Genomic DNA, 23,258 nt, shown 5'->3' on the forward strand with positions numbered 1-23,258 from the left:
CCGTCACCTAGATCGGACTGATAAGCACTGAGGATGGACTGACCTGCCTCTAACCCTCAGCATGAATATCCCATTTTCATATGGACAAATCACCCCGTAGTTTGTAGTAACACCATAGTGAACATTCACTGTTTCATGTTTATTATTTTCTGATTATTGTTAATTCGATCGAGATGAACAGCATACACACACATTTGGAGAATAAATACAAATACACACCCAGTCAACTATTTACATGAGTAGATGCAGTTATGCTCTCATAATCTAGCATTCAAACATAATGAGAGTTCAGTGTCATGCACGTACAGGAGACTCTGAAGAGATTTTAAAGCATAAGAGGCAGGAGTGTAATTGGGTTTGTATAGAGGTGAACATGGTATAGTATTGCATGGTATCACTGTGAGTGTACCCCTGTCCCCTAACATTTTACGTCCACGTACCAAATTACCACATTTCTGAGATAAATTCAGTCTGTCTGAATCTGATAGCCACCCTCACGAGGTGAAGTATGAGTCCTGCATGGAGTAGAGGCGGTCAATAGGAGTGAGTGGCGAGGAGTCGCCAAGAGAGAGGCAGTCGCCGTCAGCCATATGACACAGCGGGTCTCTGTCCACATCGCCATACAGGCTCTTGAAACCTTAAAAAGATGTAAATTATTATTTTGTATCTCAACTACTATTGGAAGTTTAAACTAATACCAGCAATATCAAAAGTACATTTTTTTACTTTTAAAATTACGTTTATTTCATGTTTGTTTTACAAAAGGCTTAAAATAAGCTGAGGATTTGACTGCGTTGAGATCTTTTACCATAAGGATGCATGTGATCCCCTGGCATCTGAGGCGGGGTCAGGCCCTGTCTGAAGGGGTCCATGTCCCAGTCCTGCTGTTCCAGTGTGGTCATTCCCATCTGCTGCTGCTGCAGTTCAATATGGACATAAGAGGACCCGAGGTGCTTCATCTCAGAGGTCACACTGCCACTGGAGGGCGCTATGAAGCATAGGAAACCAAAGGAGATCACAGAGCTGTGTGTTTATGAGCTTTTGTTCTCTGTTAATGATTTTAGCCTGTTTTAACTCCAGAAACCCCTTCAAAACAATTAAGCAAGCTAAACTTTAGTTCTAAACTTTGGAGTCTTCTCACACCCCCGTTCTCTGCGGCCTGCTGGAGCGGGGGGGCTGGGAGGAGAAGTTGGCCGTCCGATTGGGGTCTGGAATGTGGGGCCTCCCTGCTGCTGCCGAGCCGGGGCAGTCTGCTTCTCTCCACCCCAGGGAAAAGGGTAACACTACCTGGGTCTTGGTGCAGTTTCCCCCTCCGGAGGCAAGGGTACCTAGACCTGGGGCTTAGAGTACGCTTGGGGAGTGTGATTGTGTGTACAGTGTCTCTTTATGTCTGTGTCCACGTTGGGTGAGTGTTGAGTAATTGCATATGAGAGCATGAGGGTGGGAATGGATGTTTGTATCTGTGTGTGCCTGTATGTCTGTGTCTATATGTCAGGTCGGGTATCAGACGCCACCTCTCTGGGGACATCTCAGGCCCTCCAAGGTATGGAGGCCTATCTCCACCACCACTCCCCCTGCCAGTGGCAGACGCCCTCAGACATCGGTGCGTTGGTGGTTCTTTGTGTCCGGGGGTGGGCGTCCGGGTACCCACCGGCTCACTCCTTGGTGGCTGCTTGTCGGGGCCTGGAGCCTGGGGCTTGCTCGGGCCACTTCGGGGGTGGGGTGCCCTCGGCCTCTCGGCCTGGGGCTCGGTCACTGGCGCAGCTGGCTGCCGGCGGAGCTCACGGGCACGTCACTGCAACCCCCCCTGGCCTCTGCCCCGCGGCTACTGAGTGACCCCTCATCTGGGACTCTCGTCAGCTCTTTCTGGGATAGTGGCGCGGCTGCCCCTCTGTTGGTCTTCCTTGGTCTCTTGTGTTCTGAGGGCCTCTGGATGTCTGGAGTCTTGATCTCCTCCATACCTGCTTCATGCCCTGGTGGACGGGGCTGTGGCCCCCCCACACCCTCTAGCAGATCATTACATGAAGGAACCTTTTAAATACAAGCGCGTTTATGCTCACAGGTGTACACACGGGTGCTCACACACAAAAACTACACCCTTTTTGGCTCCTAACTCAAAGCACACTGTGCGCTGTCGATCTTATGTGCTGCACAATAATGTTTAATATTTAGTATTTACTGTTATATTCCCATATATCATCGTGATGTTGTTTATTATGTTGCTCTTTTTTCTTCTGCTTGTTTTCTCTTTTTTCTTTCTCAACAGGTGATCCAGGTGATTGATATATGTATTTTTTGTCTGCTTATTTTGTTGTTGTTTTTGTTTTTTGCCCTTTATCCCCGTCCCTCTTCCCCGCTGTTTTTCTTTCCCTCTTTCTTTCTCCCCTTTCTTTTCCCCAGTCTGTCCCGTATTTAACAAGTAAAAATAAAATAAAATAAACAATAAAAGGTAAAAAAAAAAAAAAAAAAAAGCTAAGCTTTATATAAATTGAATTTGAACTTTGTATAACTTAAAGGCTGAATAAAATCTTTAGTCAAGATATTTCCCATTACCGATTAGAAACAGATAAATAAATAGAGAAAACGGTACCTTTTCTTACAGCGAGAACAAAAGCAATTATGAATAATACCTGTGTGATGCGATGGGTGTTCACACTGCTCCTGAGTCTGTTGCTGCTCCTGCTGCTGTTGTCTCCTGGCCAGTTTCTTCATCTAAAAACATGCATCGAGAGACATTAAAGCTCTTTAATGCCTCAGTGCAGTCAAATCCTCAAGTCTACTGTAAAAAAAACTGTCCTCCCACTCCACAGTCCATCTACCACCCAGGAGTATGCTTGTGTTCACTCAGTTGTAAAGTATCAAGAATGAAGTAGAGGGCAGCCACACATGAGCCCAAATTGTGAGGAAATATTGGGTTTAATCTACAGTGATCTCTCCATGAGATGTCATCAGTTTCCTGTATGAAGAGATAACCAGGCTGATTTCCACTCTGGCTTACAAATACAGTGCAGAAAGAAGGCTTTTATTAGCAGTGCATGATGCTGTGTGTGTGTGTGTGTGTGTGTGTGTGTGTGTGTGTGTGTGTGTGTGTGTGTGTGTGTGTGTGTGTGTGTGTGTATGTGTGTGCGCGCGTGTGTGTGTACTTTGAATTACTTTGGCTCTTTGGTTCTGGAACCAGACCTGCACCACCCGGACACTCAGACCAGTCTCAGCTGCCAAGGTCTCTCTTACCTTGGATTAAGATTCAGGAGGGCAACACAAAGACAGAATGCGAGGGTAAAAAAAAAAAAAAAAAAAAAGAATGAGGAGGTCATTTGAAGGATAATAAAAATCTGCGTCACATCACAAATTTAGCAAAGAGGCAGAAACTGCTTAAAGAAACACTCATGATGCTTATTTTTTTGTGAAAATAACTGCTATATTTTCAAAAATCTTTACTTTGGTACTTTTAAAGTCAGTTCATGAGGAATTTAGCAATGTCACTCATAACAAAACTGCCCAACTACCCACCCGCAGTACAGTGATAATAATGTACAGAAGATACATGAAACCATGTCACATATTTTTGAATGAAGTTTTCTCCTTTTTTTTGTTCATTCTGTCAAGGTGACACATGGTACAATGGCTTTCTTTCACAATATGAGGTAAAAGGGTATCTGGATTGTACAAGCTAGTAAAAGGCTTAGCCCTTGCACCTTGTTTTAAACAATGAATAAAATAAGTGTAAAGTTGAAACAGTGCTGTATGAAAATTTCTAACACTAGTCTATGTTATGTCCTGATATGAAATAGATTCATACTTTTAACTTGAATGCAAAGTAACAGAAGATATTTTTTTTCATTTACCTTTCGACAAGGCTTGGAGGAGACCTCAAAGGATGCTTTAAAGGTCCGTCTTTGCTGAGTGGTCAGAATAGTGCGAGGTCTTTTGGGGCGTTTGCTCTCCACATCATCTGATTTAACTTTTCTGCCTGCAATCCTTCCAGATTCCTCCTCAACTTCTTCATCTTCATCATTACTTTTACCTAGAAGACAGGCATAGATATGATTGAAAATATTCACATAAAAACAGAAATTCTTTCTTTTGTTGTGAAACACAAGGAAAATTCATGCCAATGTTTAAATATTTTTTTATAAGAATTTTAGTTTTTGTTTAAAATGCAGATACTTTACATCAACTTGGCTGATGTCGGGCTGAGTTTTCGGCTTTTCTGTGTCTCCCAGGATGATTTTTATGTCCCAATTCGAACTGGTATTTTACCACTTCATTTGAATCATTATTTTGGCAATGTTTTTATTGCCAAGTTTGAGTACAGTTAGTTACTCAAACTAAAATGTGCTTATTTTACCCAATGCTGGACACAGTTTGAATTCTTAAAATGGGATTTAATCATCAAAATGGATTGTGAATTTATTACAAATCAAAGAGCAGCATGAATTTCTGTACCTGTTTCAGAAGAGCTAGGACTGGCCAGACATTGGTGGTAGCCCTCTCTGGCACATAGTAGCTGTCCCTCCCTGAGGACGCAGCGATCTCCTGTCTGCAGGCGGCAGGAACAAACGCTGCAGGTGAAACAGCGCAGGTGGAACACAGCGGCCCCCGTACGCATCACCAGCTCTGCAGGAGAGATGGCTTCTGTGCACCCTGCACAACGCACTGCAAACAGACTGAACAGTGGAGGAAAGCAAGCGCACAGAGAGAGAAAGTGTGAGAGCTGAGTAAATAACAGAGAATAGGGATTTTGTTTTCTTTAGACACTTGAGGACCCCCTCACACATCAGTAAGATGGGACTATGAGAAAACCAAAAAATGCTGGGTAGACTTTGAGAATGTTGCTGAGTCGAGCTGTCACTCAAAACAACCGCCAGCCTGACTTCTCTCGCCTTTTCCCCCCTCCTGCCCGGACCACTCAGACACATACCCTTAGTGTGTCGGGTGTGTATCTTAGCGCCTGGCAACCAGTACTGGTGAGCTTAGCCTCAGAGACTGTTGCCGTGGCTCCGACTGCCGTGTCCGAGGCTGCGCTCCTGGGGAGGCAGGAGAAAGGCTCTCGGCAGGCCATGGCTCCAGGCAGAGGGGTGGAATCAGATCTCCTGGTGGGAGAGACTGAGCCACTGGTCCCAGGAATTATCCGTGGAATTATCCGTAAGTCTGCTTAACCAGAAGTAGACAAAGACAGAGCCAGCCCTCAAGCAGCAGGACCATTGTCCGCTGGCTGGCACCTCCGCATTTTGGGTCTGTCACGCAGGATGATGCGTCATCATTCTGGAGCTGGCGTTTGTCTCCAGACTTGACTAGGTCACCAGAGCAGTCAGCACAGAGGCTTGAGAAAGTGACAGCTTTTCCCCTTTTTTGTTTCCAAATAAAAATACTCCATGTGCCTCATGAGAAAAGTCTTTTTCTTGATACTGTGAAACCATCAGAAAATAGGAGCATTGGAGGTTATTCTAACACTGTGCATGGACACATTAATAACCACAATTATTATTCTGTATGTCCTAATCACATTGAATCTATTTTATTTACTTTAATAAGTTAATTTGAATAAATTGTGTAATGTTGCTTTTATTGACTTTCTTCTTAATAGTACAAAGATACTGCAAATTTTTACACTACCTAGAAAAAGAATACACCCCAAACTTAAGCAAATAAATTCATTTTTGGATATATTTCAAATTCCGAATGAGAACAATATTTCCAAAAAAATTAATTTTTAAGTTGAAAATAAAACTAACAGCCATGTTGACATATCCCTGTCAAAGGCTCCGGAGCTCGTACGTCCTAAAGCCAGACATTGCTAAGACCTTACTGTTGCTCTGGGGTCACTATGGCGATGGTAAGAGCCCCTTCCCAGAAGCTCAGGAGGGTCGGTCTGCTTGACCCATCTGAGTTGTCTGCCCCACAGCTTCAATGGTATGTGCTTTAATATGGTCAACATACCGTCTGTGGAATGTGCATTCCTGTGGCAACACAAGATGCATCAATCAAATATCTCAAAGGAAGTGTGGCAGAGGAAATACCCTGAATGTTTCTGGGTCTCTGAGATACCGCAAAGTATTTGATTTGACATCTCAGTATGATGCTAATGCCAGTGGAGAAGAAACTATGGGCATTAATGTTTTGAGATCATTCGTGTTTCGAGAAGCGCTTTTCCATTATACGCCTTATCCAGTTCGTCTAATTATCCCCAGTACTCTTAAGCGTCGTTAATGCAAAGGTAAGAGTACCTCCAATACTTATGGAGTGGTTCAAGGTGTTTAATATTTCAGAGTTTCCGCTGACATGATTGGCCCAGAGGCTCGGCCAGGAGAGCGGGAACACTCAGTCACGCTGGATTTAGACATGGCAATTAGTGACAAGATCATTACAGAGTAAGTCAGCAAAATTTTGCACTCCTCCACACTGACATGGTCTGGGTGAGGCACTCCTAATGCGGAAGCACTGTATAAAAAGATGAGTGTTTAGCAGAAATGTACACAGACAAACTCAGTTTTCCTCAAGCCCTCCTCTTTCATTGTTCTTGCTCTGACTTCAGTGCTGACCTTTGGCAGTCAGGCAAACAGACTGCTGGTCTAGTGGACAAGCAGAGAGACAGATCTTGTTTCTGGATCAGGTTAACTTGGATCCATTGCTGAATGCACACACCAGCGGGAGCTATGTATCAGATACAGATCGTCAGGTCAAGTGCACAGCAAGTCACACCGAAGATCTGACGGCCAATCTGCTGTCCGGTCCACCTGCCCGCTGAACCGTTTAGTTAACCTAAACCAACCTGAAGACACGCTGTCAGACAGGATTCTGCATACGGCTTCAGAAAACTGGAGTCACTACAGGTCAGACAGCCAATGTATAAACTATGGAATAAAACAAGCATTATTAAAAACAACTGCATTCAGTCGTCTAAATGAATCAGATTATTGTAAATTAATTATTACAGTTAGAAAAGCTTCAGCGGCTTCTCTAAAATGTGGGGCAATGACTGCAAGCTAATACCACACATACTACCGATGACTTTATAATTAACGCTTAAATACTGTGTTTTTTCAATGCAACCCTCGGGTTGGATAAGAGGAAGAAAAACAGATGGATTCCCCCCCCCCCACGCTTGAGGTGCAAAAACCCCTCTGCTCAGCTGGTCTTTATAAAAAATTTAATTCAAAGTGTTTTGATATAATCAAAAATGAAATTAAAGAGGAAAAAAGGACTCTATCAGAAAGTATTATTATATGAAAACACATTGAATTTATTTTATTTTTTGGTTGTGATTACTTTCTCATATACTGAGTGAGTTTAAATATGCTTAAGTTAGTCTTGTCTGCCACAGTAACTGGGACAGACAATGAAATTTAGTAAAGTTCTGTTAAAACAAAAATGTTTTTATGCATCTTGTTTGTTATATCACACATATTAGATCATCCAAAGAGATAAACTACTTTAATTATGTTTTTCAATAAGTTTTGATAAGTTAATTTTTTAATTTTCAACCCTTTTTTAATGTTATTATTCCTTTGTGGCACATATATTATATCCTCATGTTCCTATTTGTTATTAAAAAGAAACATTTTAGATGCATAAATATATATAAAATTGAAATCTGTACGGTCCTCTGGTACTGGAAAATATTAGCATTATTGTCTTATAAACCACATGAATGGGCCAGGCTTCATGGTATGGCCGGCACTGATGAAACAAAGGTAAAAACAAAGCAAGATTCAGTCAGACGATGCAGCATGTGGTAAAAGACAAATGTTGTCACAGTATGGAATAATCACACTTGTTTTGCATCAGCCGAACGGGGGAGCAGGACATAGTTTGTTGGTGAGAAGAAAAAAAAAACTGGCACAGTTTTAAAACCCTCATTGTGGACAAAAGTAGTGCTCATGTGTTATTGGGTGTCATAACTCCAGACAGGACAGCAGGGGTGGAAGGATGACGGGTGGACTCAGAGGTGGAGCTTTGGCACCAGGCCTCCTGCTAATTGATCAGGTCAGATAACTCACGGTCGGCTGGGCGTTGTCCCATTGCTCAACACAGGGGCTGCTGTGTGAAGAGCTTTCCAGATGCCACGGCGCATAACGCCAGGGCTCATGGAGCGCACTGTCCCCCAAAATAAGTTCACACTATCCTCACCGTCCCTCTTGTAGGGATGCACCAGACCTTCTGACATATGGCTGTGCACTCCTAATTACCTCTCAGTACAAGTCTTTACTACGTGTTTTCGCCAAGTGTTATTATCTCCACTGAAGACACTAAGTACATTAATTTTTTTTGTTTTGTTTTACAGAAATTAAATCTACATATTTTTTCTAAAACACTCCATCTCCTTAAAGGTATATGTCTCCAACATGAGTGTGTCGAAACATTTCCTTGCTTCCCTGTGTGCTTGGCAGAACAGCCATTACCAAATTGTTCAAAAATAATGTGAGTTGTTGCCTTTTAGGGTGTGCAGAGTGTATTTGGAAGCTGAGGGGGGATGAGCTGGTGAATGAGGTAGGAGGGCATGAGCAGTAGGTGATTTTTTTTTTATTTATTTATTTTTTGTGTGTGTGGATGGGTGGGGGACCATATGTTGTCCCCAGCTTGCAGTTGCCACGTCAGTGGGCCTCAAAATTTTAACACATTTTGACAATGTGTCAGTTGAGCCTTACCCCTGGTTGTGCATGAAGGTGTGACCACATTATTGTGTGTGTGCGCATGTGCATGTACGGACGAACGCAACACAATACAATAGTTTTCTTACATTTCAGCTCCCTTGCCACCCCTTCCTCCTACAGTCACCTTGTTCTCTCAGTGCACTGTGCCAAGTTTACTGGAAGTCATATTACGGCATATACACACATTTAAACACAACTGCACACAAAATGCATCCATGTCTACCAAATACAACACTAAGAAGGATTAGAAATATTTATGTTGGCCTTATGAGAAAGTTATTTTCTTTATCTCTCAGACACACACGCGCGCACATACACACACACTTTCTTTCTTAGTCAAGGTCAAGTCTGGACAAAGCTGTACTGTTGCAAAAATGACCTTAATGATACACCATCAGGTTTGGCCCTCAGAATAAAATGATCAAAACTGAAGTCAAATAACATAGTTTTCATTTTTTTAAATGGCAGAAAAGGTCATATATATTTTTCTATATCATGATTATATTTTTGCAGGAAGCTGCATAAAAACGACTATTTTATTTAGAACTTTATTAGTTTAGTGTTGTGTTAAAACGCTTATTCAAACATTTTAATGGTTAGAGTCGTTTAATATATATATTTTTTTTTTCTTCTTTTTTTTTTTTTTTTTTACTGTATGAGAAATATTAGGTAGTTTTTTTCTTAACATGCCTGCGTGTGTTGCATTATATGTGCCCAAGTTGCAAATTTTATTTTGTCACGTCTTGGTTAAAGCTGAAATTGGTGACTTCCCGTGAAAAAGGAACTACTACTTACGCCACCTATGAACCAAACAGCTATAAATAATAACTCACTCAGCATAGTCCCGTTTGCAGTAAAGTTTGCGGTCCCGCAGAAAGCAGGAGTTCGTGAGCGCGTCCCCGCACGCTGCGCACCGCACGCAGTCCTCATGCCAGAGGCCGTCAGTGACTCTGAGCAGGAATCTGTCTCTGATCAACCGATGGCATCCGGCACACACTGCCCTCCGATTCACATCTGCAATGCACGGAAATCCTTTAATTGGTAAATATTTTGGTTCAGCGAGAAGGATAAAACTGAAGAAATGAAAACTGGCAAATTTTGTTGTGTGCGTAACCAAGTGGCTGAACTAGGCGAAGGTTGGCAAATTAACCAAACTTTTCCTCTTTTATAATCAGAGGAAAATGTGTGCATGTGCTTTATAAGAGCGATATACATTTGAACAATTATTTTAAAGTTAGCACTTTTTTAAAATATCAAATTGTTAAATTCTAGCAACTGAGTAATTCTGTTGAGCTGATAAAAAAAAATAAATGAAGTTGCTTAAAATAAACGAATCTAATCTCAGTATATTGATAAAATACATGTTTACTTACCTAAGGATGTATCCGGTATATCCACCATTGCTGTTCCCTGAAGAAGCTGCGAAATATATTTTCACCAAGGTTTAATTTAAGGAAAACATTTTTCTAAGATTTTCTTCTTAGAGTTTTCTAAGAAGAGTGGCATACCTGTAAAATGCGAGTTTCCTGTCAGCAGCGAAGGATTTTGGTTATGAACTCCCAGTCCTGCTCAGAGCATCTCCGCCACTCAAAGTTCCCCTGCAACTTGCTCCTCGGAGCAGAGAGCAGCGCATCAAAGTTTCTGCTTAGTGCTTCGAGCGACCTCGCTGAGTCCACAGTTATTGACTATTTGGGCTGTCTATCAATTATCCTATTAGGGGTGAACGGGAAAGAGAGTGAGAGAGAGCGAGCGCGAAACAGAGTAAGACTTCCTCCATGTGCAGGTGCAGGTTACCTCTCTCTCTCTCTCTCTTTCTCTCTCGTTCTCTGCCAGGCACTCTCTCTCCTCCCTCGGTCACTCGCTCTCTCCCCCACGCTTGTGTGTCTCTCTCGCCAAGCCTTAATGCCAGTACTATTCAAATTGTGATTTGATGATATTTTAATGTTCATGAAGTAAACTGCAGGTTAAAAGGTCACACACTTAAGTGATGATTTCCCCCCCCCAAATCTTTAAATGATCAGTTTGTTTTTTCTGCGAATTAGTGGCTTCACAAAGTTTCACTTTAGCCCAGTCTTGGCAGTAAATGGGATCATAGCGATTCCAATGATTTTTGCAAAATAACAACATCTATTTTTCCTATTGAAACATGTGAGCAAGATATGGCTGTATGCCATTTTATATTCTAGCTCCAGTTGCAACTATTGCGGACAACTGCAAACCCGTGCGGATTTTGTTACATATCAGCCAACATACTGACTCATTCCAGTATAAGCACATATTCCGACGTAGATTTTCTTTTTTGTTCTCTGTAGATTCCTATTTCTTCATGGATTATCTTCACCAAGAAGTCTTAATGAAATCAAAGGTATTTGCGATGAGGTCCTGGCAGTTCGTGATGCTGAAGCCTGCAGAGGCCCTGACGAGTCATGTAACTCTGACAGACCGTAGCCACGAGGAGGATACAGGAATCCGTGCAAACAGCTCTAAAATATGCTGTCTTGATGGCACTCTGTGGACGCCATCTGGTGGACGAGGGGTGAAAATAGCAGGTTCACTTTATATTTGATACCAAACACAGCTAATAAAAGAAAATGTGATAAGGCATTAACACAATGCACAAAATATTTCATGTACATTTTTAAATAACTTTATTCTGTAAGAATTCTCAGACACGTTTAAGAAATGCAGGGATGGTTTTTGTTTTATACAATTCCGCTTTGAATAAAATATGATTTTTTTTTTTTCAAATTGCATTTGGTGGCTTTTGAAACAAACACCTGAAATTAGCTATTTACAAAATTCCAAACCAACTTTATTGGAATTTATCGTGTTATGACTCCACCATCCCCACAACCACATTTTTTTTTAAACATTTTAATCGCATTTTTTTTTAAATGGGTACAAAATAAGCTGTTTTACATTTCAATCAAGTCTTTTTAATTCCATCATCATATTGCTTATGATGCGGGAGTATGTACAAGGGAAAGGGGAAGACGTGTGTCATGTGATCTGATGCGGAGCCTCCAGCATCTCCATCAAAAAGGTGTCAATAGGCGTGTCCCCAATTAGCTTGAAGAAGAACAGATGCTCCAAACATTTGAGGCCGATGGAGCGCAGGGCAGGCAGGCGCAGCAGCAGTTTGGCAAACCTGAGAATAATAAAAAGTCGTGCCAAATAGTGAGGCGTGAACAACTGAGCTTAAAACTCACTTCCACACATGTTCAAAGTTGTGTAAAAAGAAAAAAGGCATATTTTACACACACTCACTAGCCACTTTGTTTGATACACCTGTTCACCTGCTTTGTAATGCAAATATCTAATCAGCCAATCACATGACAGCAACTCTGCATTTAGGCATGTAGACATGATCAAGATGACCTGCTGAAGTTCAGGACGAAAGGTGACAATCATCTCTACGGTTTGCAGAGAATAGTCCAAAAAAGAAAATATATGCATGGGAGCATCTCTGAATGCACAACATATTAAACTTTAAAGCAGATGGCCTACAGCAGCAACAAGACCACACCGGGTCACCTGCTAAAGGACAGGGCACCACCTAAATTGAACCACAGAGGAATGGACAAACAATGTCTCATTTGATAAGTCACAATTTTTACTGTGACATTAGAATAATAGGGTCAGAATTTAGTGCAAACACGGATGCATTCTGCCCTGTATACAATTCAGGCTGCTGTTGGTGGTAGTGTGTGTGTGTGGGAGATATTTTCTTGGCACATTTTGGGCTCCAACTGAGCATCGCTTTAAACATCACTGCTTATTTGAACATTGGTGCTGACTATATCATTATTGATCACAGTGTTCCCATTTTCCGATAGCTTTTTCCAGCAGGATAAAACACCACAGTCACCGGATCTCAATCCAATAGAGCACCTTTGGGATGTGGTGGAACGTGAGAATCCCATCATAGACATGCAGCGATCATATCAATATGGCCCAAAAGGACTAGCAAGATGTTCCTAATAAAGAATATAGTGAGTGCATATAAAGATTTTTTTTTTTTAATATTGTAAACATCTCACTTTTCATGAGACAACATACCGTACACAGTAAGCCATTTCAAAGAAAGTCAAGCTAGTGTTACATTTACCTTTCAAAAATCAATTCTTTGCTCACAGAGATTTATGATTTAGATTAATGAAAACAAACAAGAAAAAGTATTACATGTTGCAGTGGTGATCTTTTTCACTGCCGGGCTGTGGCATGTTAGTTTCACTTCAATTATGTGCACTTTATGTCATAATTTCACCATTAAACGTTTTTTCAGTGAGGTGAAATATTCATGGCGTAATAATAATAATAACTGTGATCTCAACAGTGACCAAAATATTCTTAAGCGTTCTTTCTGCATCTCAGCTGTGATGTGTTGACTTTTCAGGAAGTTTGCAGTATGTGCTTTTACCTCTAATACCTGTTGCTCTCAATCAGCTCCCAAATAAAAAATACAATCAATGGCAACAATTTGCAGTTACAAATAGCGTTATCAGCCTACATCCTTTTAAATGTAATGTTGTGATTAGGCAAAAGTGTTTTACTTACATAAGAGCTGTGTACTAATATAATGCAAGCTGCCATCCTTATTATTCTTTACATCCAGTGCAGCAATGTGTTTAAAAATGATCAATGTTGTAATGGAACAGTTCCTACCTGCCAGGCTGGTCGGGGTACTTCTGTTTTGTATACGACTCCAATGAAGCATAGACCTTTTCTCTCAGCCCCTCAACCTCTGCTGGGTTAGACAAACCTTTTGCATCTGGAAAAAAGACCCAAAACAAAACACACAAGTCATTCTGCTAGTTTGTGATCGAATGGAGTCAATTTTCTGCAGTCTGTTTGTGATAATATGGCTGTTAACTGTGAGCAAAAATCATAAATCTGTTGCTGTCTAACAACACAGAAATTCAGTGTATTCCATTTGAAGCTATAAGTCTGAATTTCAGCGTTCTCAACTTTCAATCTGTGAAAATACTGTTGTACATATTTGATTCACTAAATAAGCCATATACAGAACACCGTCCAGGCTCTAACCATAAATGTGTTGCTGTTGTGTTTTTCAGTTAAAAAAAAAAAACAACAAACCCAAACAAACATCACCTTGTATCCCCATCATGGTATGAAGGGCTCTACTTGCTAAGGAACAAAATAAATCCTGTTTTTCTGACTTCACTACTGGAACACACTCAACTTGGGAGTGATGTCACTCCCAGCCCTGCTTCCAAGGGAAACTGAATGCATCATTACATTTAGAGTCCAGCCAGAACCTCATAAATTTTAAACAGAGATTCAGAAATTCCTCCACAAATAATGACCTAATTGCTGCAGGATGGTTAATTGACTGATTTATATGACACAGGTGCTCAGCAACGTTGTTTTCTTCTACCAAGACACCTGTGCAATTGAAAATGGTTGCTGCAACTACTTACAGTCAGCAAAAAGAATCCGGGCAAACACTAATTTTTCTTGATATAAAGTACTATCCTATTTTTAGTCTAGTCTGACTGGGCCATTAGGAATGCATGGGTGCACAGTAAAATCTCTCCAACTAGCCATAATATTGTGATGACCAACATTACACTTGACAAATATGTTCACTTGAATTTCATGAATCCAGTATAGTGATTCTGCAGTTACTAAAATAAGCGGTGAAATAACACAACTGGAATGTCTGTGAAAATGTTGTTTTGGGTGGTATGTAACAATCTCAAGAGGCCAGACTGACCTGGATTGAAGAGGACAATTGCTCGCAAGCAGCCGAGCTCCGTCTTATCCATCTGCATATCTTTCATTTTAGATACTAACTCTGTGAGTACTCTGCAGGAAATCAAGAAAGAAACAATGACGAGTCACAAAATAGGACTGAATTAAATCAGTATAATAATTAGAATAATTTCTCAGTAAAGAATTTGCATTTCTATGCAAATATGTATTTAGTTTAAATGACAACACACTGAAATGAATGCAGTTAAGACATTAGTAACATTTACAGCCAGTTAACGGTGGTGTTGGGGGGGTTGCCTCCAACCACAAAATATACAGAATTAAGAGGTTAATCATGAAGGAGTCTAAATGTCACATTATTTTATCTTTTTGCCTCATCTTTCAATCCTTCCTACCTGTCAAAGATGGAGCCAACTCCAGCACTGTGGGCGCTGCTTCTGTGGACGTGAAGACCTGTTGCCAGCAGGATACCGTCTTTTACCGTGACTGAGCGATGCGAGAATGATGCAATTAGTAGCTCGTTCCAGCCTGGACACAAAAAAGGAACAAAGAAAAACGAGTGACATCTCGATCCACTCGTCTTTTTAAAGCCCGTCTTTAGTTTGTGTAAATTAAATACACAAAAACATGTTCTGTGATTTTCCTGCTTGCTTAAAATTAATTATCCATTTTGTGACTTTTTCACTTTATCGTCCTGGCATGTGTTAAATCTCCTCCCAGCAGAGGTCAGCACTGGAAGCAAACTGCACTGCTGGGACTTGCAAATGGTCCAGTTATTTTGGTTTCACTGCTCCATTAAACTAGATGTTACAAAAAAAAAAAAGACTTAAATAGACTGCTTGACATCGGCTCGGCAACTACTCTGAATGAAAATACTACACAAAAAGTGAGGGGGAAAGGGAGGATAAAGGACTGTTTACCCTTGCAGGAAACTGCTGTGTATGAGTGTGTGGTCTGATATTTGTGTGAGCATAAGCTTGCTGCATGCACTGGTTTGTGTTTGCGTGTCTACCTGCTCGTAGTAAGATGACCTGGTCATCGAGGGGGAGCTCGGAGAAGTGCGGGATCCTTTTCGCCCACTCCACCAAGGTGAAAAGCTGTTTGTCTGCTGCTTGGCAGATATTGGTGACAGGGTCATTGGTCTGGAGAAGAACATGTAGGACAAGTGCCAGACCGATTTAATGTGATTGTAAGCACTGTTAGTGACATCTAAACTTTTTCTAGCAACAGCTGGTAACCAGGTGCAACATTGGCTATTTTTGACTCTTTTTAAACCAACAATTTCTCTCGTTGCTTGCGGTAGTTTTAATACAATCCTAAATTCTACATACCAAAGAAGGGAAATATCTTGAAGCACAATTCAATCCAAGTTCCGCACAGCTTTTAAATTGTGGCTCTGTTACCCAACCTCTAGGTTTTAAAATTCATTTAAATGCTTGAGCTCATACCCAGTAAATTGCCAAATCAGTGTTTACTTAATTTGTTTACTAACTTCTCAGATTTAAGAGTTAGTTTTGGACCAGAGCAACTCGGCAGCTCGGCTACATTATCTCAACAGATTAACCCAGGAGATTATGACAACTGCACAAAGTAGCTTGTCAGAATTTTGGAGCAATACTAAAGCCTAGATTTATTCCCATAAACTCCTCAGCTTGTGTTATTTATATTCAACTGACCCAATTCCATCCGGTCCCAGCTTCACACTCAAAACTATTTAGCCAAGCTTGTGTGTTTATGTTTATAATAAGATCAGATTCATAATACAAACAGTGAAAGAGACATGGACCAGTGCCTGTATTAATTACCGAGTTCCCGGGGCTGCCGTCGCTGTACGTCTCTGTTTTGGGTTCTACAGCCAACTCAGCATCTAGGATCTTGTCCACAGGCATGTCCTCATTGAAACTGCTGGTGGATTCTACCTCATTCTCACCCCGCTCTTTCCCACGCTGCCTCTCTTCCTGCACCGCTGCACACAGACACACAAAAAAAACCACATATTTAAAGTGCAACACACAGCATTTAAACATCCTGAATTGGTAACTAGAAAATCCGTAATATTAGCAGATAACTCAAACCCCCCTAACCGGTCGCGACAGATAGCCGCCCCTCCCTGAGCCTGGTTCTGCCATGAGGTTTTTTCCTTCCCACTGTTGCCAAGTACTTGCTCACAGGGGAACATCTGAATGTTGGGATTTTCTCTATTCTTGTAGCGTCTTCATCTTACAATATTAAGCGCCTTGAAGCGACTCTTGTCATAATTTGGCGCTATATAGAACATTCAATAAACAAAACTGAATTTACCTGAAAACTATAGTTTTACTACAAGACAAAACCACATGTGATTTTTTTTAAACTACAAAATGTCACATATTGTTAAAAATTCGAACCAACCTTTTTCTAACCCTCCATACACACCTTCTCTTTTCATGCCCATGGCCAGGCACTTCTGGTAGCGGCAGTATTGGCAGCGGTTTCGCTGGCGCTTGTCAATCAGGCACTCCTTGTTATCTCGACAAGTGTAGCTGAGATCTTTGCGCACGGTCCTCTTGAAGAAACCTTTACATCCCTCACAGCTGTATACACCATAGTGCTTTCCTGAGGAGAATAAAGCCACAGGGTCAACATTGATTAGGACCACTATTCAGCTTGCATCACAGTGCATAAAGCGTCGCACTGGCTTGTAGACTAATTTCTGGGCACATCTTTAGAATTAGGATGGGAAATGTGTTAACTATTTTCTGTATAATAGACAACCTACTTGTAACAACATACCGATAAAAGATATTTGCAGAAACATACGGCACAAATCCTGACAAAATACTTAACAAACGACTTCAAACAAGTCCGTCTTTGTCTGCTATCTGTTCTCATCTGGGTGGGGGGAGTTGTGGTGGTGAGTTGGAGTGTAAATATGCTTGCCCATCCCTCTCCTCCGTCCTTACATGCTAACATTACCTGAGGAGCGGTCCCCACAAATGGCACAGATGTGCTTTGACATCCCTCCCGGGCTCGTACATTGGTAGTTGATGTTTCCCAGATTCTGTAGGCCCGGCGGAGGCTTGATGTCCTCTGAGCTGCTAACACTGTTCATAGAGTTCATCTGCAGATGACAGGAAGAGAGAACAAAGAATTAAAGCTGAGGTGGCCAGAGCTGAACGGAACAGAGCAGAGGAGGAAGCAGAGGGGAAGTAAGAGTGAAAAGTTTGTGGTAGTCTCATGACACTCTCTCCCTTCCCCTATTTTCTCATTTTGTCTTCCGCTCACTCATATTTTTTTGTTCCCCCACCCACACACTTTATTGTGAAAGTGTCTTGGTATGATCACATGATCAGCCTGTAGGAGGGGCTGAGGCCTGTCATACAGGTTTTTTAATGTTTGCTGACAGGGAGAGTCGCAGGAAGGGGGAGTCACGTGGAGCAGGTGCAGTTCTCAAACTCAGCAGCAGAGGGAACTCATGGTGAATTTTATGCTTTGTGATGACAGTTGGCATTTCTGTTAGACCTCTAATGAAGGCCAAATGTATTTTATCTGCCATTTTTTTTTTTTATATCATAAGCAGTGCTTACAGCAGCTTTTAATCCCAAGTAGATGCACAATAATGCACAGTTCAATTGACATGATTTATATCTCTTACTACAACGTAGGGTTTCACACCTGATCCCAAGGAACCCCACAAGATATACGAGTAACTCCCAAATATGGTACATCAAGACTCCAAACCACAAAGTATGGCCAATTTAGAAATAATGTGTAATATAATATGTTTCCCAAAAAAAGAGCAACAAGTTAAGCCTCCTTTGATTTCTTCATATCTGCTTCTTTATCTTCTTATCGTCCAGCCTGTCGATCCTCTCTCAGAGAGACACATGGAAAGCATATTTGCTTGATCTCCAGATTCCAACCAGAAAAAAAACAAGCCTGGCCTACATATACCTTGTACTATATGCCCTCTGGACCCAGTGGAGGTGGTGAGTGACGGGAGAATGGTGGCTAAGCTGTCATCACTGTTGGACAACATCCCCCACCCCATGCAGCAGACTGTGACAGCACTGAGCAGCTCCTTCAGTGGGAGACTGCGGCACCCACGGTGTGGGACGGAGAGATTTCGCAGGTCTTTCCTCCCCACTGCTGTCAGACTCCACAATAAAGACTTTAACTGATCAAACACACACATCCACACATGTGCAATAACACTAAGTGCAATAATCTTTTCTGTCATCGTTGTATTTTTACTTAGTTGTATATAGCATTTGTATTCTATTTTTATCTTATTGTATATTTATTTTATTCTACTGTATATAGTATTTTATTTTATTCTATTCTGTACAGTTGTGTACTGTATTTATTCTTATTGTATCCTAATTTTTGCCTCATAACTTTTGCACTGTCCACTTCCTGCTGTGACAAAACAAATTTCCCACGTGTGGGACTAATAAAGGTTATCTTATCTTATCTTATGATGCAGCATGATATACAGTATCGGACATCCTTCTGACAGATCCTATCACTTATTTACAAAGTGCACTCTCAATATTCTCCAATGGCAGTCTGAACTTAGGACTCTATATCCATGAATTTGCAGCAGAGACCATCACACAAGAGTGTTTCTTTTTGCCGTCATTCAGTTTAATGTCAGCATGCTGGCTGCCTGCAGGGAGACGGTCACACCCTAAATAAGCTTTCAGCAACAGCGTGCTCGCTTATTGGCGAGTCTGTAGTGAGCAGCTTATTCAACGTAGCATACAGTTTTCATAATTAATTTTGCATGACCTTAAAAAATAAGTGTTTTTAAACTGTCGTTTAGACAACATGCAGCTTTACACAGACAACAGGATGCTGTAGAAAACGGCTACGAGCACTGCATATGGATTATTGATGCTTCATACATTTTTTATTCAACACATGGTATGAAGAAAATACTGCATGAGACATGCAAGGTTTACTGAGTGATGCACGTGTTTGTTTTTTAAATTTATATGTAAAAATTTCTGTAAAATGAAATTGATTTTTTTGAGTAAATTTTCGCTGATTGATGAATTCATTAAATCGCTGATTATTTAACTGATCAGAAAATCAGTTATCAGCTACTCCAAAGCAAATGTGATGATGTAAAACAAAGTCAGTCACAATCATCCAAATAAATCAAATTTACACATCATTTCTCCTTGTAATTAAAATAATGATTTCACCAGACTTTAAGCTGTAATCATGAATTTGCCTATGTTGCCCCATGTTGCTAACACTGTCATGTTCGTAATCTTCACTCCGTGAAAAACATACATTACATGATTATAAAACCTGCCAGCAGCTTTGTTTTTGGCATGCAGCGAAAAAGCCAAAATCTCTATCATAAAATGTATATCATCGCCTGCTATTCCCAACAGCACGGTCCTGAATCTAGCCTTGAAAGCACCACGTGCTTTCAACATCTTTGTTTCTGTTTGTATGGCTGACTGTCAAATCACTGAGCTTAAAAAGTGCAACAGAGCTCCTGTGACGTAAAGAGCCTTGGTATTATTAGTATATGCCTAAATGAGCAGAAAAAAGTAAAACAAATAAATAGAAATATCCACAAAGGAAGAAGGAGAAACCAGGAAAAATTAGGCTGCCCTTTCTCCGTCTTTCAGGAATCCATTAAGGGGCTAATAGTCATACTGTGTCTTATATGTCCACTTCCATGAGTGTAGTAATTCAGAACTCATGGATGACCTTTAGGGAGAAAAGTTTAAAGGTCAGCAGAAGGGTAAAAGAGTGAGAGTAAAGCCAAGGTATGCCTGCCAAACACATTGGATATGGCTAACCTTCAAAGTCCTGTCTGCTGGAGGAGATCCCAAGCAATAAAGGCACATGACCACCGAAAAACATGTTATTTAATACATGTGCACCTTGCCAAAAGTAACAGTTCTAGCAAGTAGTATTTGCATTCTTCACTACCTTAAAACACACAAACTCTGCTTCAAAACACATTCTCTGGTATTTCCAAATGGGGTTCTGAGTGGTGCATTTTTTTTTTTTACTTTTACCTGCCTTAAGAGTTCGCTTTGACAGAGAATGGTGAAAGAAGAACAAACATTTCAAATATAAATGCAAAAAAAATAATAATCCTGTCATTATAGATTCATGGATACATAAAAGCAACTTTATACTCGAGCCATTTAGGGAAATAACAATTCATTGTTATCTTCTGACGACCAAACACCCCCACATGTCTGACCTGTGGACTGCTGAGTGGTCCGAAGTTCATGTTGGGAGTAGACTGCAGCGATACAGAGGGCGAGCCCAGGGAAGATGTAATAACTGGATAGGGAGAGGCCAGGCCGTTCATTGGTGAGCCCAAGGTGGACATGGGGGACGGTAAGGGCCTGGAGGTGCTGATGACTGATGGGTGACCCACCATGCTGCCCATCAAAGGGGGGTGGGTGTGGGCTGTACTCATCGGCCCTGTAGAGTCTGGAAAGGAAGAAGGTGCATGTTGAAAAGAACGAGCAAATGCTTTGGATTTAGGAGTTAGGAATAAAGGAATTAGGAAGGTACATCTACACAAACAAATGCATCCATGCTACCACACATGCTTTCTTTGTGAAGTTGTACTTTGAACAGACACTGCTTGTCATAGGCACTATCTAAATCCACTTGAACAGCAGACTATTCAAAGGTGATTCTAATATTTATGTATATACACAGCGGCAGAATAACAGAAACATTATATAACCCAGTACTGTATCTCTGCTAACTTTGGTCCTAAGAGGGACCTAATATCCACCCAAGGCCAGTTTTTAGCTGCATCCAAAATAAACTGCTTGAATCTAAAATGCATGACTTTCGGGGTATTGGGTGACAGTGTAACAAGTTTGAAACCAATACCGACTTGTCTGACTTCATGAAGCTGAACTCGACACCACAGATTTGCTGAATCACACATACGATAGACATAAAACTAATAAACAGAGGCGAATAAATTAAAATAAAATTAAACCACATCAAACCCTTGTTAGCTATCAAGTCTCCACCAACTTGGAGAAATAAATAAATCTGGCTCCCCTATAGTTTGTCATTTGGTACTGAGCCGATGTGTTCAGTGTTTTTTTTCTGAAACAATATTTATAGAACGAAGAGTGACCTGAACAGTAAAGTTGTGGAGGATAAAACCAAACTGATGATCAGGATGATGCTCTACAGTCAGATGACGGAAATCAGTGGATTGTTCAAAAAGGACGTCTCTACATTACCATTAGTCATTTGATACATTTGTATAAAAAATAGCTTCAAGGTTCGAAACAGTTTAGAGGTTCCACATGAATGGATACACTAAATAATCACACTTTAAAACGTAAAGTCTAGCAACTGACAAAATGATGATGTTATCTAATTAGAATCCAGGTTTGGGTTATATATTGTTGGCCAGTGGTGCCATGTGTCCTTTTGGAGTGTAAATTTAGCGACACAGAGCGAAGCCCATCTGATTTTGGTCACAGGATGCTGACTTTGCTCAGCGGCCATTGATGTAAACTGACAGGCTGGCATTTACATAGATGACCTACTTAGAAAAGCTGTCAGTCAGCTGGGTAACAGGGCATGGTGTGTAATTTCATGCATGTGTTGTAGCTGCGAGTAATACAAATTCAGCAAATACCATCACATACATATGGTGTGTACGAGCAAGGGACCAAGACACATCTTTACACAAATGCCAAAGGCTATCATAATACAGACAGATGCAATAAGCAGTACCCCTCTGGGCTAATGGTGATGACTCAACGACGCGAACAAAACTGGGCTTTCTTGAGTAAAATGCTACTGATGAAGAGTGACAGACCACCATATGCACATAAACATTTGGATAAGCCTGCAGAAGTTTTGGGGTTTTTGTCAGTGTATATCCCCTGCCTCCACACACAAACACACACACAAACTCAGCGTGATACTGGGCTTTGCGCCACTGTTCTTAGTTAAATGTCACATTCTTGTGTCCCGTGTGCGTCTATAAAGCTGGGTTGTGGCATGATTGCACAGACACGCAATGAACAGCACCTGTGTTTTGGGTTTCTTATAATCTTCAAAGGTCTTTTTTTTTTTTCCTGAATCAAAGCCGAACCGGGTGCCCGGAGAGAGCCCCAAGGGAGATCTCCAATGTCAAAAAATACACTTATTTAACTTAAAAGTTTAAAGTTTAAAAGATGATTATGGATTGTGCACTTTCCAACAGATGATAATGGAGTCTTTTATCACTTGAAAGTTCCTTTAGTAGAGATTCATGGTTGTAAACAAATCGAGTTGCTAAAAATACTGTAAATAACAAGAAAATACTAGTGATCAATTAAAATCATGAGTCAAAAACAGTGTGACTACAGCATGACCCTTGAGATGCTGGAGATTAGCTGGGCAGCAAGAGCTCCATGAGTCAATTTGTTTGCTTGGTTTATTGTGAAGTCTCATTTAACACACAGTTACCAATAAATTGCAGGTTCTAGCTTCTCAAAAGTGAAGAATTTAATGCTTCCCCCTTTCTTATGTGACAGTAAACTGATTATGTCCAAGGATTGCGGGACTGTTGACCAGACAAAACAAGACATCTAGAAAAATCTTGCAAGATTTAAAAGAAGGGAAAGGGACATTTTCACCATTTTAAGAATGATTTACCACAGAAAAGATTCTGACAACTAATCAACAGTACAAAAAAAAAAAAAAGGATCAGCTATGACCTAGACCTCGCTGTGACTAGTCTGTGTGATAATCTTAAATCTAAAGAGCCATCTCAGCTCCTCCTGTATGTCATAATTACACAAAATCTGAATTGTATGTACTTGTCAGCACTCTTTCAAAAGCATGTTCTTTTTCCTGGCTTTTAAATTTATTTAGTGCATTTTA

General features: G+C 40.8%; 2 protein-coding genes across 3 annotated transcripts in view; both read right to left on the reverse strand.

Moving 5' to 3' along the window:
* Positions 1-118: 118 nt before the first annotated feature.
* lmx1a (LIM homeobox transcription factor 1, alpha) lies at positions 119-11,187 on the reverse strand. The gene is made up of 9 exons (XM_084920838.1): positions 10,163-11,187; positions 10,028-10,073; positions 9,488-9,668; positions 4,447-4,667; positions 3,846-4,024; positions 3,154-3,231; positions 2,631-2,712; positions 809-988; positions 119-637 (listed from the first exon to the last, which is right to left on the reverse strand). Exons 2-9 carry the CDS (start codon positions 10,053-10,055, stop codon positions 495-497), a joined length of 1,092 nt encoding a protein of 363 aa, XP_084776964.1. The 5' UTR covers positions 10,056-10,073; positions 10,163-11,187; the 3' UTR covers positions 119-494.
* A 127-nt stretch (positions 11,188-11,314) lies between these two features.
* Positions 11,315-23,258, reverse strand: part of rxrgb (retinoid X receptor, gamma b) — a 28,757-nt gene continuing 16,813 nt past the window's right edge. Inside the window, exons 2-10 of one of the 2 annotated variants that reach the window (XM_084920836.1) lie at positions 20,605-20,840; positions 17,346-17,490; positions 16,806-16,985; positions 16,196-16,356; positions 15,403-15,532; positions 14,786-14,918; positions 14,392-14,483; positions 13,320-13,425; positions 11,315-11,802 (exon numbers count right to left, since the gene is read on the reverse strand). In XM_084920836.1, coding sequence (XP_084776962.1) covers positions 11,655-11,802; positions 13,320-13,425; positions 14,392-14,483; positions 14,786-14,918; positions 15,403-15,532; positions 16,196-16,356; positions 16,806-16,985; positions 17,346-17,490; positions 20,605-20,840 — 1,331 coding nt within the window. In that variant the 3' untranslated portion in view covers positions 11,315-11,654. The remainder of the gene's footprint in view (positions 11,803-13,319; positions 13,426-14,391; positions 14,484-14,785; positions 14,919-15,402; positions 15,533-16,195; positions 16,357-16,805; positions 16,986-17,345; positions 17,491-20,604; positions 20,841-23,258) is intronic. The other variant, XM_084920837.1, reaches the window with a different exon arrangement.

The sequence above is a fragment of the Perissodus microlepis genome, chromosome 23, assembly GCF_051167445.1.
Source record: "Perissodus microlepis isolate ML-2025 ecotype Zambia chromosome 23, ASM5116744v1, whole genome shotgun sequence".
In the NCBI taxonomy this organism is placed as follows: Eukaryota; Metazoa; Chordata; class Actinopteri; order Cichliformes; family Cichlidae; genus Perissodus; species Perissodus microlepis.

Excerpts from the sequence above, each read along its gene's own strand:
- lmx1a (XM_084920838.1), bottom strand. The coding sequence starts at position 10,055 with ATGGTGGATATACCGGATACATCCTTAG. Across the intron at positions 4,668-9,487 it reads TGCAAACGGGACTATGCTGA|TCTGTTTGCAGTGCGTTGTG; the intron begins GTGAGTTATTAT and ends TCCACTGTTCAG. Across the intron at positions 2,713-3,153 it reads TCCAGAACCAAAGAGCCAAA|ATGAAGAAACTGGCCAGGAG; the intron begins GTAATTCAAAGT and ends GCATGTTTTTAG.